Genomic DNA, 15,656 nt, shown 5'->3' on the forward strand with positions numbered 1-15,656 from the left:
AAAATAGGAGAAAAAGCCCTATTTCAAAGGTGTCCCAATTAAAAGTTGCCTCACTTCCTCCTGTGCTTAAGAGTTTGAATTAATTTTTTTTTAATAAGTTGAAAAAAATATAGAGAAAATATGCCCTTTGCCAAACTTTTCGACCAATGAATGTACCCCCTAAGGACATAGGTATATTCATTAGAGGTCCTTAGCGTAATTTTCCTTTAGCAAATCTTTTACTCATGAATTTTATAAGCCAAATATTCTAGAGGATCAACCTGACTTTATTAGGACACTTATTCATAATTTTAGATAAAAATCTTTGATTTTAAAGTACCAAATTACTTTAAATCTTCAAGCCAAAACGTAGAGAACTTCACAAAAACGAAACTGGAAATTGAAACATCTTAAAGTTTTCTTTAATTCAAGGGTTCGGTTTGGTAAACTCGCTTTAAATTTTAAAAGATTAAAAATCGATTTTAGACTTTTAAGTTTTTTTCTAAAAATCCAATTTAAATCATTAGGCTTTTTTTTTTTAGAAAATTCAGGGGTTAGACGGGTTAAACTTCAATCTTTTAAGTAAAAAAATGTATAAGGAAGAAAAACTTCGAAGAACTGTTTGAATTAATATTCGTTTTTTTAAATTATTTTTGATATTTCTTAAGATTTAAAAATATATTTTAGCTTCTTTAATTTTAGTTTAATTGTTTTTAACTTGATAGACAGGTGATTTTCCCCATTAAAACGTTTCTAAACTGCAAAGGACTTACAATGATATATAAGGACTCTTTTTAAAAATTGTCAATTGAATATTGATTTTCAAATCTTATTTACAATTCAGTGGGAAAGTTAAAAGATGGAAGTTTTGACATTTGCCATAATTCCCGATTGTTAATTTAATTTTGCAATATTTCACAAACGTTAAGTCCTGAAACTTCGTTTGAATTTAAGATTAGATCACGCCCCCTTAAGAAGGTAAAAATAAATAAAGTTGTACAGGGGATGCACTTACGAACAAATCTTATCTTCTGCATCCATTATTACATGAAAATCAAATCAAATTGTATAACATAGTATGGTACTTGGTAAATATGGGAAAATTTTAATGAGGTCACGCCCACTGAGAAGCTACGCCCCGGTACTACATAAATGCTTAACTATCAGCCGCAACACAAAAAAAAGTTGTGATTCTTTTTCCACAACAACGGTTGTTCTTGTTGATAATCTTATATAATTTTTCTAAAGCCTTAATTTTTTAGAGGGGCGTGTCCTAAATTTTGGTAGGCGGGGTTATACAAATTTTCATAGAATTACTATGCCGAAGATCTGTAATTCGGAGCAATGCGTCATATTATCTAGCAATGAGGATCATTACTAAATTACTACACTGAGAAAAAAAAGAGGCTGCGATTAACTTTTATTCGTCATTACTTTAACACTTTTTGGGTGTAAAAATATATCAACATTTTTAATGTTAACAACAACATGAAAGAAGGGTAACTTTAACCCCTAATACACCTAAGAAGCATAATATTTACACCTATTTCGGATCAATACTACAGGGTAAAATTAACATTTCCGGAATGTTATTTTGACTTTTTCGGATTTCTCTCAGTGTAGATTACTACAACTGTAAAACTTTCTGCAAAAACATTTTCTTTTAAATTTGAAACTAAAATCCAGGGTAAATAGAGATCTTCAGGAGAATTCAAATAAGTACATTCCAATTGCAATAAATAGCAAAATCAAAAGATAGAGAAAAGGAAAGTTACCTAGTCTATCACCTGTGAGAGCTGGTCGCCGTTGCGTGGCGAGCAGCAGCAGGTCACTGGCGTTAACTAGGCCGCCGGCGCTCGCGATGACCTCTGTCCCTGGTTCACCCGGAGGTAACGAAGGATTGGTAAAGTCTCGCGATTTATCATTGTTGTACTTGACATTTAGTGCCGTCAGTTTGCTGTTATCGATCCTCAGGGTGCAACATCCATTGTAGATGTTCTGCCCATCTAGGACTGTCTTTGCATGCTGAGCCGTCTGAGCATCGGGATACTGAATGAGAGCCTATAAAGAGAAAAATAGAGATTGATAGGGAGGCCGTCCTATTGCAATCGTGTAACTCTATACGTACTTGGAATGAATTATTCTTCGTAAACGTAACGATTTTTAATACTTTTCCAAATCTCTGGAAAATCTGATGCAAAATATCAAGCGAGACAGGATATACGAGTGATTCAACTATGACCCTGAGCACAGTATTAGGACCTCCGCCGCTCGACGTAGAATTCTGTACAGCCTGAGATGTTGGATCCGTTCCCGATACGGGCAGGGGGGATCCACTGGCTGGTGACTGGATCTGAAAGTCCTGATTCTGCAGGGCCGCCGACGCACTCTGCAAACGTGAAGAAGCTTTGAACGACATAGCGACAGTTTTGTCCAGGACTAGCCTGAGGGTGGTCTAATTGATGATCAGTACGGTACGCCATTCGGAAGCAAGACATGAATTTATTGTATTTTTAGATACTATAGGGGAAAGTGCTGTCCCTTTGAACGTTTATGCCTTCGAATAATGTGAATTTCTTTTGGTTTTCGGAAGAGATTTACACTAAATTATCATAAAATTATCAATAATTGATGATAGGCCAACTAATATTTAATATAAATGTGTAAGTCTCTTAGGAAAACTAGAAGAAAATTCACATTATTTAAAGGCATGAACGTTCGAAGGGAGAGTACTTTCCACTAACTATCGTTATAAAAACCTTGGTAAAAACGACACAACTCATGTAACTTCTGTGAAATGATCGTTAAGTCATTGTAATATAACTTAAATCCTCGAATTAATTACGTTTTCATATAAATTCTATATACTTCGGGAGAACAACACAAAATGAGATAAACGATTTCCAAATGTCTGGATAATTGAAAATTCTCAATCATGTATTTATATCAAAAACTATTTGGAAGAAACGAGCTTATAAGTTGGTGAATCCAAATAGAAATAGAGGGATATGTGCAAAAGCTCCCTCCTTAATCTCTTGTGAAATTGACTAAATTTCTCAAGTAGATCGACAAGAAAAATATTGTGAGATAGAAAGGTCTGTCTGTGGCAACCGAATAGAGATTAATGAAAGTGATTTGATGTGTGAGAATGCTTGAATCATGAATTTGTATACATTGATTCCATCGAGACTCTTCCTCACATTTTGGCTTCCACTCGACACAAAATAGACATCTATTGACTTTACTGTGAGGCCAAGAGACGAGTGTGAAGAGGAGTCCAATGGGAAAAAGTCACCCCCTTAGGAGTGGCATTTAGTGTTTGCATATGCTTGAAGGGGTGGTTTCTGGCATTTGTGGAACATATGGGTCAGGGAGTCTATGGGTTCAGTAAAAGGGAAAAAGGGAAGGATCCTTAGGAATTATTGAATGAGTAACACACTGGCACATACCGCTATTGAATGACTCTGATCGGTCTTAAGTTCCCGATGATTGGAGAACTGCACATAAACCGTCCTTCCACGAACTTGAGGTGGATTGGTATTGAAGCAAGCCACCATGGCAGCAGCTGATACTTCATCAGCCATCTCCAGAAAGGCCTGATTCTTCCCTTTCAGCACCAGCACATTTGTCACTCGGCCAAAAGCTACGCCCAATTGGACAACTTCCGCCTCACTGGACTCATTCGGTATGTTTCTGATGTGTATAACACGGGATGGTTTACCTGCAGAGCAATCAAATGCACTTCACTACATCATATCAAATATTAACTATTGATTTCTGACTATTTTATAAACTATCACACAGAGTTGCCAAGTGGAAAATCCCTTCGCAAACTATACAACACACCCACAAAAATTTCCCACAAAAAAAAAACTTTCAGTCATATGCCCCAATAATGCATAGCTGTTGCATCATTGACAATAAATACTCCAACCACAATGCAAAAAGCTTGAAAGACAGCTTAACTGAATCACACCTAACCTATTAAGTATTGATACCTGTGTGAAAATACAAAATTTTCCAACTGTATTGGATCTATTCCTAAATATTTTATCAGCCATTCCCATTTGAAACGTCTAATCAGCCAATTAATGTTCCATAAAATTCTGTACTATAATTGGAAAACTTTAACAAAAAGAAGTCCAAACAACCTGCACAAACTTTGTTGCAAGGATTTCTTTAAAATATTCACCAAAATTCAAAAATTTGATCGAAGAAAGACTTTTTGTGAAAATATTATTGCATTTATTGGAGGAAGAATCCTTAAAAATACATTTCAAAATTATTTTGAATATTTATCAATAAACTTCTTAGAGGGAATATGTATTATGTTAAGGGTTAGAAAGAACGTTTAAAAACAGAGGGTGAGCAGATCTAGTCTCCATGATCAGCTACTTTAAGAAAAAACCTAAAAAGTTAAAACAGCTTTATGGCAGAGTTGAATTAACTCTACGAATATAGATGTAATTGTTACTATTTTTCGTTGTAAATTTTAGTAAATAGAGTTGAAAAAACTCTTCGTGCGAGTTGAATTAATTCGTCGAATATCGATATAGTTATTACTCTTTTTCGATGTAAAATTTCATCTCGACTGAAGTATATGCTTAAGTGTTTTCGTTTTAAGAATATACTTCAGTCAAGAAGATTTTAGTGTGACAAAATTCATATGGAAGAATTAATTAATTAATTCTTCAAATGTCAAATAAATCTTTCATATGGAAGAAAATGATAAAATAAAAAAAAAACATAAAATTGCAAACTCTGTTTTGGGTTTTGAAACGAGTTAGTTTAACTCTTAAAACGAGTTATTTTTGGTCTCAAAAAGTGTTATTTGCATTTTTTTTGTCATGTAAATTTTAGAACAAAAAAAGTTAAAACGACTCTTCCGAATATTACACCTAAATAGAAGTAAAATTAACTCTAAAATATAGTTAATCGAAAATCACAACAAAAAAGAGTTAATTCAACATCGATTCGAGTAAGCTTTACTCGAGTTTATCAATCTGTCTTAATCATTAGCTGATGATTGGCAGCTGAACCATGAGAAGCAGACCGGTACACCCTTTTCTTAAAAAATACTTTTCAACTATTTTTAAGGTTTCTTGAACTATGAAACAGGATTCTTATTAAAAAATTAAATAAAAAAAGAATATAGCAATAAGGGCAATAAGTATTTAAAGGAATCTATTTTTAAATTATCAAAAATTTATGTGTTCTTAAGTTTTCTCTTCTAATCTATTGATTACTGATATTTGAGATACCAAACAATAAAACTATCCTGGAATAAATTGTATTACTTTGATGTGAATGCTGTTCTCTGTGCTTTTATTTTGTAATGCGTAAAATCTCCTAAAGCTCTTAAAGCCTTTAAAGGTCCATCCAATCTGAGAACGTGACAGTAAAATTATTAATAGAATTGCATCTGGATCTTACAAATATTTAAAGGTGCATTTTCTATTTCGTAGAAACTGAAACTTATTTGTTTATTTGCTCAGATTCCCAAGAATTCTAAAATAAATGTTTATGTTCTAAATTTTTACATGGACCTTTAGATTTTTAAATCGAAATACAACAAAGCTCATGAGAACTTACCTCAAAACTGAAAATGTATTTTTTCTAATAGTATTATACTTAAAATTTCGTCATAAAGAATCCTTATTTTAAATACTAAAGCTTTCGAAGAAAGCTCGTAAAATTTAAAGTGATGGAGGTCTTTAATACCGAATATTTATACTAAAATTTTAGCTTTATTTACCTAAGATTTGAGGGAATGAAAAGAATAATTGTAAACTAAACACTCTTTTTTAAAGAATTCTTTATTTGAATAAATAATTCTATTCTATATTATTCTAATCTCTAGGCTCTTGCTATTTATTAGTGATGTATGTTAAAAATTTGAAGCACAATCTAAAAAAAAAACAAACAAATTATTTTAATGAAAAAAGTTTATTTTTAAAAATTGTCTTTTTATATTTAATATCTTTCCAACGTAATTTTTTTTTTTGAATTTTGAGAAAATTTATTTTCACGCTTTTCACGAGAGTTTTGCAAGTAGTTGAACTCAACTGTTGACAAAATTATTTAAACTTTTTGTGTAGATAACTTATTCTTTTAGATTATTTTTAATTGATAAAAGAAATTTTTTAAATTAATTTCAAGTAATTTTCAATTTTCTAAGATTAATAAAGTTCTTTAGAAGCACAATTTATAAGAAAATGCATTCGAATCTGAGGATTTCGAAAAAGCTGTTCTCACTGTGCAATTTGTTTTTTTTTTTAAGTTTACCGGGTTGAAATCGATTCGGTCGACTCACAAAATATTTCCCAATATATAACTTAGGAGAAACGTAATTGAATTTCAGATATTGTAATCCTATTCCCAATGAGTTGTATACGTTTTCAAAAACCCTGGCTGTTATAAACGTTACTATTCAAAGCCCTTCCTATGGAACGCTTTTAACACTAAACCTACCTACTGTTTTTGATCGATTTTCCTAGCGCACTCGGTCAAATGACAGACCGCGGTAGGGTTAGGTACTCAACAATTTTTTCTTGGAAAAGAGGAAAAAATTAATATTTAAACACTAAAAAATATATTACATGCATATTTTAAGAAATTCATACAATTTCATAGCAACATTGTACCGTTCAAATATGTGTTGATTTTAAAAAAGTTTTCAAATCGGTCAATTTGACCGGTCTTGGTAGGTTTACTGTTAAACCGTTTCTGTGTCATTGTCTTCTGGGTCTTTGTTACTATACCTACAAGTTGGAAAGCCGAGAGAGTCAGTCTTCTCGTTCAGTAATAATCTTCCCGATTTAAGAGCTCTCTCCGGTTGAGGTTTTTTCTGTACCGATTCAAAGGTAAATCAAAGAGAACTTACCTAAAAACCCGTTGAAAATTCGATCGTTTAAACCGACGTGTTATACAAAAGTGAGCAAGTTCATGAAAAGGACATTTATTTTAATGGAATTGCATTTGAAACGTTCTGCCATCCTAAAATTCTACAAAACTACACAAAAATTCTTTTTTTTTTCTTTCAGAAAACGTTTACACACTATTGTTAACATTGTTGACGTTGACGATTGAAATGTTAAGAATTCCGAAATTCGAAATGGCAGAACAATCAGTTCTCAAGCGGCGAGTATGAGAACTTACACTCTAGGCTTTCACTAGATTTTCGAATAGGTTTTGCTTGGCTTTGGAGTGGCTTTGTCTCTTCTAAAGGTTATTACTGAACAGAGCCAGCCCGGTTTAGAACGTTAGAAAAGAAGGACGTGTAGGTTTGGGTCTCTCAGAAGAATCTGACTGGGTACTAGAAGGTGAGGCGGCTAGTTGTTTAAGAGAGCCCATTTCCTATCAATCCTTCTAAACTAAGAATCCAACTGGTAGTTTTCAATATGAATTAGCTATGAGTTCATAATTGATTCATTACCTATTAGAACCGGTTTGAATTAGACGGAAATTTCAAAACCTTTCTAAGGAACCTAGACCTAACGCCATTTGATTGTGAAATTATAGTTTTCTAGGGCCTTTTTTTAAGCCTTTGACGTTGAAAAACCGTTATGAGGATTCAATGGTATTTTCGTATAAGAATTATATCTTCAATTTTTGGTTAAATTAAAGATTTTTAGTTAAATTATAAAAGGTGAGTGAAGTATAAGTAATTTTTCTTAGGTATTGCGAAACCAAAACTCCTGTAATCTGCTTATAGCGCTCTTGGTTCCATTACTCTGACTTTTACAAGAATTTCAACACAAAATTCTCATTATAATCCTTTTAAAAATGCATTAAAAGACTTGTCAGAGTCTTATTTACTTACTTAGATCGCTTTCTAAAAAAACCAGTAAGGCTCAAATATTTTATTCATAACCGCAAAGAAAAAAGACCATAAAGATTGGATTGTCACCCGAAAATAAACTAATCTTTATTTTAATTATTCGTTAGTTTTTACTAATTGTTTTTTTTTTACAAAATGTTTTGCAAACGTTAATGGAACACATGGGGAGACAGTTCAATCTTCATAGTCGATATATTCTTCAATTACCTTATGAGACATTAGATTAATTTTCGAATGCTATAAAAGCTAAAACGTTCTTCAAAAACTTGAAAGCTCCTACCACCAGGTGTCTCCATTCGAATCAAAATGTACATATAAGTTACATTTTACTTCGGTGATCAAAGGCATAATTTATTACTCACACAATTTTATTGCAAGTCGTAAAATAAGCTTTTTTTTAAAGCCAATACCTTACAAATGCATTATAATTTAATAACATGGAACAAATGAGTGTGAGAAATAAATAAATATTTGTTAATTATACAAATATAATACCTCAATTAACCATCACTTCCTCTCATTTAAATTAACAATAACATCAAATAATAACAATTTAAAACATTTCCTCTCTGCAATATCCGTTGTATGTTCTTTAATATTTATAATATAAAATGGAAATTCGAAATTGTAATCCGATTTGTGGTAAAAAAAAAAATTAATGTTTCCCATGCATTTAAAATATTATAAAATTTTATGGCTATTGAAGCTAAAGTAGGGAGCTTTTAGTCAATTCTGTGTGACAGTTACTAAATTATTAAAGAACACTTTTCATCAGGTATAGTGAATTAAAGGATTTATTAGGACTTACCAACACCACCGAGGACTGTATTTGTTTCCAGTTTTGCCTTTTTGCTTGCCAAATCTTGATTATTGTTATCAGATGCAGGCGCCATAACAGCTGCTTGACTCAGAAGTTCGTCACTACCTCTCTGCAATGGAATGAAAAAAATTCAAAATTAATTAATATTTATTAATGTTGTTTATTTTGTTAAAATTTCTTTGAAATTCCACAAGGAATACTCTCAAAGAGACAAAATCACATCAAGCCCTTCAGTTGGTATATAGAAAGCATAATACTTTGATATTCATTTTATCTTTGACTGTGAAAGAGTTTGAAAATATGAAAGCGTTTACTGCGAGTATCTTCAAACACATATTTTCTCATGTACTGAAGAACATTATTATTGTTATTATTTTCAATAAATTTAAGGTATTATATGGTTGAGGATGAAAGGGTCTTTTGTGTTGCACCACCAAAGGAGGAAATGTTCACCAATGTTACACACATTGAGAATTTCTTCTTCCGCTTCATACAAAGTACCCATTCTCTGGGTATTTTCCCTTAAACATATTAAGACTTGTCTGTCGAATCTTCTATACAGTTTTCCCAACCATCATCCCCACAATTTCTCTCCCCTTTCCCATTTTCTTGTGCCACATAAAACAGCACACAAAAAGGCTTCCGCCGAAGGAAAATAGAGAGCATTACTACCCATTCCCATTAATGGATCCCACCAGCGATTTCTTTTACCTTCTGCCAAGACAAGGATGTTGGAGATGTCACACAAATTTAAGGATTTTTCTCACGTGAATCCAGAGGATTACCTTGTGACAAGCCAAGGGATACCCAAGCATTGTGAGAAAAAAACCGTGAAAGAAGACAAAAAAGGAATATAGATTTCCCTCCTTCAGTTGTATTAAATTCAATTAAAAGGGTTACAAATCAAAAATGATGACAAACATGAATTCAATATTTCCTTCAAATCACCTCTGGCCTCCCTTTTCTGAGCTCCAGCTCTCGTGTAACTCCTTCACTTTCACCTTCTAGAGTTCAGGATGAGGAAGCTTAAGTCAAAAGCCCCGAAAGCAAAGTTAAAGCGGGCTTTGTGAAGCTCAGAGGTTGTCTAGGATGGAAAAGGAAAGGTCTTGGAAAGTGCACAGATAGAAACAGATTTAGAGAATCGGGACCACAAAGTTCTTCTAGAGAGATTCCCTTGAATAGTTTATGGGGTTATGCTACAAAGGTTATACCAAAGAAATTATGCAATGAATATGACTGAACTTTAGGGCAAAACATCCTCTTGTGAGAAGATTGATCCGCAGTCTTGGAAATTGGGCACCGTAACACAACTTAAGGGTGTAGTTTAGAAGACAACTCAGAATGAACTGTCAGCCCAGAGAGAGTTTAATACCACCCAAAGGCACATTCAGCTTCATGGTAAAGATGTTACACCTTTCACCTCGAACTCACAATCAGAGGGTTAGCACTAGGGACGAATCACATTGTGTACCCAATCAGTCTTTAAGAAATTCATAATAACAGTAGGGCATTTAGTCGCGGAACCGATTAGTCCCCGATTAGTTTACACTCTCGATATGGGAAAATTAGTAATTCTTTGTAGAAAATTTAATTACAAAGGAGACACTTTGAGTTCCTTGAAAACAAGTTTTTACACTGCTTTAAGGTTATATTACAAAATAAGGCTAGAGTGCACAATTAATAATTCAAGAAGATTGACTTTGTGTTATTACTCATATCCCATAGAGAAAATTTTAATTAAAAGGAATACAGTAAAATTCCACAGAAAACAATTCTTTAAATAAAAGGTTATGTTGCAAAATGAGGTTATGTGAGTTTTAGAAAAATAAACAATTTAAAAGGATCGGTTTTTAAACAGTATAATTCTTTTCGTATAAGAATTCTGTGTCGTAACTAATAAGTAAGGAATTCAATTATACAAAAGATACTATTAAAATTTCCGCGGAAGAAATACAAGAAATAGGATGTTAAAATAATTAGAAAGTAGGGTTATGTTGAATATTTAACAATATGTAATTGCTAAATATCTCTTTGCTAGGGATTTAATTTATGGTAGAAATAATGAGAGCTTCAAGTGTAGTGTTTAATTACAAGGAAGACACTGAATTTTCTACGGAATTAAATGATAAAAAAGTAGGGTTATGTTGAATACTAACCTATAAATTATTCATTCACATTTTCTTTTATTCATAACTTCTTCATGTTGAACGTTGAAAAACTTAATTAAAATGAAGAAAGGACAGCTAGTATATCTTTAAGAGAATCTATTACTCATGTAAGGTATCATAAATTGAGGTTATATTTAATAAAATAAATAATTTAAGTGTTTATTTTTTAAATCAAGAAATAAATACACATTTCTAGCAGTGTAGCTTAAGAAAGGTTCAAAAAATTGAATTGAAGAGCAAAATAGAATTTTCAATTCATCATTTTTATAGGATAGATTTTCCTTGAGTGTTTCCCTAGCATTTCAGCACCCTCATCCCTAAAATCCAAGAACCGTCTACGCAAAAGGATTTCCAGGAAGTGAGTATAAAAGCACTGAATGTACCTACTCATGAAATTCACCATTATTTTTTTTGCATGACGTATGTAACATTCATTTAAAATTAAATAAAACACGTGGATTTTTCTCAAATGGAATGGAAGATAAATGAAGGAGGTTTCTATTTTGTAAACAAATTCTTTCTAAGTGGAATAAAGGAGATATTTATTAGGAAGCCAGACTCAAAGAATTTTTTGTCTTCGTACAGAATCTATGTGATAGATCTCGAGTGGAGCTTTGGGGGAAAATGTGGAAAATTTAAATTAAATTTTGAATTTTCTAATAATGAAAAATCCTTTTGAAGACTCTTTTACATGTCTTAAGAGGAGTATTTTGGTAGATGCTATGAGACTTACTGCACAATCAATTTAATTCTTTATAGAATCTCGTCGTCGTCTTCCCAACTCCTCTTTTTTTTTGAAAAGGGGAAAGGAAAAGGGAAAAGAGTCATGACGCGGAAAATCAACTTCATCATTTGACATTATGCTTTCAATCGCAGCCTCAAGTTGTCGATGCTACAAGCAAAATTTCATTGTTGCACGACTCCTGCTGACTTCCTTTTAGCAGCAGATGGAATGTTGCTGAGGGACTTTTTTCTACTAGTTTCTAGATGCATATTTTATTATGATTGTCAACACTGTGACTTGCTGAATGATTGATAGTCCCCAGTAGTCAGATAATACCCTTTCACCTCTGAACTTCCCCAACAGCTTTTTTTGCAACACTTGACTGACCCAAAAGCTTCGCTCGTGCAACCATTCATCAAACCTCTGGAAGTCCTCATTCAACATTTATGTTCTGCGATTTAGAAAATCTCTTCTGTTGGCATATTTTACAAAAGGATTTAGCTTGCTTTGAAAAATTAAAGATTCATGTAGAACATTCAAGAATATATTGAAATTATTAAATTCTGAACACCATGGAGCATTATTTACCATTCGAAATTCAATTCGACGATTCTTCGAACTTATAAATTGATGTATAAGGGCCTTGACAAACATGAGGATTAGCCGTGAGACGGCTCAGCGTAATTATATTCGAAATATAGACATCATTTCCAACATTTTTCACTAAGTCGTCTCTCGGCTTAAATCGTAAGTGTGTCTAGGGCATAAGGATCTATCGCTTTGATCGCTTTTTCTCTGTTTGAATAGACGAACTATTTCATGAAAGAAACAGGGTTTATATGGAAAGTTTTTCGAAGTCACATGCAGTTTGAATAACCTTACGTTCGAAAAGGTATAACAGACTTTTTAACTCTTTAAGAACAAGAGGATCAAAAATTGAGGTTCAGAAAAAAAAAATATTTTTTTGCCTTATTAAAACAAAACATGATTTCAGCTAGTCAGGAAAAATGTCATTTTTAAGTTACCGGTGAGCCAATCATCCTTAAAGGATTAATCGAAAGCAAAACTACCTTTCAAATCAGGCTTATTTACGTAAGGAGCTTTAATGTCACTAATAATTTTCGCTCAAAGAAAACGAAAACACCCGCTCACTTAAAGATTCCCATTTTTTATTCTGAATTTCGATGAAATTATTTTCGAAATTTCATTCGATGATTATTCGAACTTTTAAATTAAAATACAAGGGGTATTACTTAAGGTCAAACTGCACTATCTTTTCGATTTTGCAAGGTTTTTGACAAAAATTGGTGCTCAGTTAATGAGACTTTACTTAATTTAATTTATATTTCGATTATTCCTTATTCCCAAAATTAGAATACGGTTTGGTTGAAAGCAATATCGCCTTTTGTCTAATCCTTTTAGGAGCAGTAATTTAAGTAAATAAAATACTACTAATCCTACTCATTTCACTAATTTTTATTCAGGTTACTGAAGCCATCATCTCTTGTAAGTTTCCCATCTTTTATTTATTGAAAATTTCGATAAATTGATATTCGAAATTCTATTCGATGATCTTTCTAATTTCCCAATTAAAATGCAATGATCTACCGTTTAAGTTGTATTTGAACTTTTTGTTCAAATATCCGATTTTTTTGCTAAAAAAATCGGTTTTATTTGAAGAGTTTTTGAATTTTACTTGAATTTCGAATAATTCAATATTCTAAATGCCAGAATAGTTACGGTTTGTCAAAAATAAAACAATGTTTCGGCTAATTCTAATTTATGTTAGGAGTAGTCAAAGTAGTGATTCAAGCAAAATACGATTAATCTTACTATTTGTAGTATTTATAAGATTCTCTTCTGGGATCGGAAATGTCATTAAAGTGTTATTCGATGTTTCATTCGATGGTCTTTCGAAATTTGAAATTGAAGTACAAAGATTTCTCTTTTGAGTGCAGCCGATACTTTGTATTTGAGGATTCGAAATGTTTTGACAAAAAGCAAGCCATACGTAGTGTTTTTCGATTTCATTTCGATTTTGAATATTTAATATTCGAAAAACCAGAAAACGGAGTTGAAAGCAAACCCGTAATGTTTAGAGAAAGAATATAATCAGAACTAATATTTTTCTACTCATTTTACTTTTTTTAAATACAAATGAAACTATCACTTATTTTAATTAAGTGTCTCTCCTTCAGTTTAAATTTTCGAAATCCCAACGGCTTCAAAATAAATCCACATAGAGTTACATTCCAAAACAAATGTTGTTCTTGAAACTGAAAGTAATTTATGAATGTAGAGAATGTGATGGAATACTCTAGGTAATCGAGGAAGCAATCATACTCAGGAAAACTGTACTACAAAGTCTTCTTTAACGACAAATTGCCATTTCTGACTTTGTCGCATTTTCCACGTAAAATTTCTCTTCAACTAACACGGAGTCTTTTGGGCAAAAGATACAACCAAAGTAGAGATGCGCAATGTGAAGCAATTATCCCAATTGAACCCATTAAATGATTAATCTCAATTATCAATTTTCAATGAGCAAATTGCAAAAGCGACAAGGAATTAGTGAATTGGCTAAAATGGGAAGGATTTATTGTTGATTCCATTCTCCTATACTTTTGTGTGGAGGAGTGCCAGTAAAATATTGTACAATGTTCAAATTGCAAGCCACGAAGTGGTTGATTTTATTCCCCATACCCATCGTGTTCTTGCACAAAGTGGCAAAATTCGCGAATAACACCCCAAAATTGTTTGACACGGCATAAAGCCACACGAAAACCATCAGCTAATGCTGCATAGAGTACCATTATGTACATTTTCGTTACGGCATTACCGTATGGATTGTACAATAATTCAATTTTCCCGACAAACTAGGGCCTTTGGTTCTGGTATCCACTCTCTGTCGCAAACCCCGAAAAACCCCCCTCTATCTTTCCCTGGGAAAATCCATAACCAAAATAGCATTGCTCTCACTCTCAATGGTACTTTGTGGACCCCGAAGGTGTTTCTAAATGAAAACTTTTCAATAATTTTCTTCGGGAGTATTCCTTCCGCGCGTAGATCCATTTAGGGAAATTGAATTTTCACGCAAATACACTCACTTTTGGGTGGAAAACTATATGGGAGAGAAAGAAGATACAAATGGAATTAATTTAACTTGTTATTTTGTGAGTTGTTCTTCCCCATTGATTTTCCACGAAAAGCCACCACCTTCCCCTCATATTTCTACTTTGGAAAATTACTTTCACCAAAGCACCATTCAATGCACTATACATCTCAATTTAAATTGATTTCGTTCTTTTTCTATCATCAAAATTTTCCCAAGTTTGTCACAATTGTTCGTGTAATGTTTACTAGAAGAGAATGTGGTTGGGGATACAGGGACAGTTTGTGATTAAATGTAGAAAAGTTCTAATGGACCTTGTAGCATTTTCAAAGGCAAGAACAATATTTCCTGCTCTTCCTTTTTGTCGTTTATCTTGTAAAGAATAACCTAGGGGGAAAATTGAAAAAATCACAATAGAAAAAGATGGACCTTTTTTTTTTAAATATTTCTGTGTAAAGAGGTTCAGTGTTGGACTTCCTAGAAAGCCTCGGTATGATAGATTTTTTGTGATTCTTATTATATGAAAACAATCAAACAGTTCAAATTATAGGTGGAGCGTAAAAATCCTGAAAGGACATATTTTCTAAAGTTTTTTTTTTTTAATTTTAAAAATAGTGATCTATAAAATTTAAATATTATCTAAAATAAAAACAACCTTAGACAAAACATTTTCAGATTTTTATTCGGAGTTCCTAAATAATAAACCATCGACCAGAATTAATGATAAACTTTAAATAAAATTATGAAAAAAAACGTCATACATTTGGGCGTAGCTTTTGTAAAGGGCATATTCTTATTATCTTTCTTTAATTTGTGAATCAACGTGTAAATACCAAATCCTAGTTATGTTATGAACTTTGAACGATCTTATGTAATTAAACTTTAGTTTTGGTTTAATGCTTAATGGGAGGCGTGGCTTATTTTTAGGCAGCGTTATTTGTGGTTAGGTTTTAAAATTAAAGGTGTGATAAGCAAATATTAGAAACATTGCTCGAATAATGATAAATATACTT

General features: G+C 32.4%; 1 protein-coding gene across 33 annotated transcripts in view; it reads right to left on the bottom strand.

Moving 5' to 3' along the window:
- Positions 1-15,656, bottom strand: part of LOC129798300 (polypyrimidine tract-binding protein 2) — a 712,220-nt gene that overhangs the window by 56,571 nt on the left and 639,993 nt on the right. For 11 of the 33 annotated variants that reach the window (XM_055841390.1, XM_055841387.1, XM_055841388.1 and 8 more), the window contains 4 exons: positions 8,628-8,748; positions 3,429-3,700; positions 2,108-2,347; positions 1,767-2,040 (listed from right to left, as the gene is read on the bottom strand). In XM_055841390.1, coding sequence (XP_055697365.1) covers positions 1,767-2,040; positions 2,108-2,347; positions 3,429-3,700; positions 8,628-8,748 — 907 coding nt within the window. Of the gene's footprint in view, positions 1-1,754; positions 2,041-2,107; positions 2,369-3,428; positions 3,701-8,627; positions 8,749-15,656 lie in introns of all 33 variants that reach the window. The other 22 variants (XM_055841377.1, XM_055841382.1, XM_055841383.1 and 19 more) reach the window with 3 other exon arrangements.

Source organism: Phlebotomus papatasi, chromosome 1 (genome assembly GCF_024763615.1).
Source record: "Phlebotomus papatasi isolate M1 chromosome 1, Ppap_2.1, whole genome shotgun sequence".
Classification (NCBI taxonomy): domain Eukaryota; kingdom Metazoa; phylum Arthropoda; class Insecta; order Diptera; family Psychodidae; genus Phlebotomus; species Phlebotomus papatasi.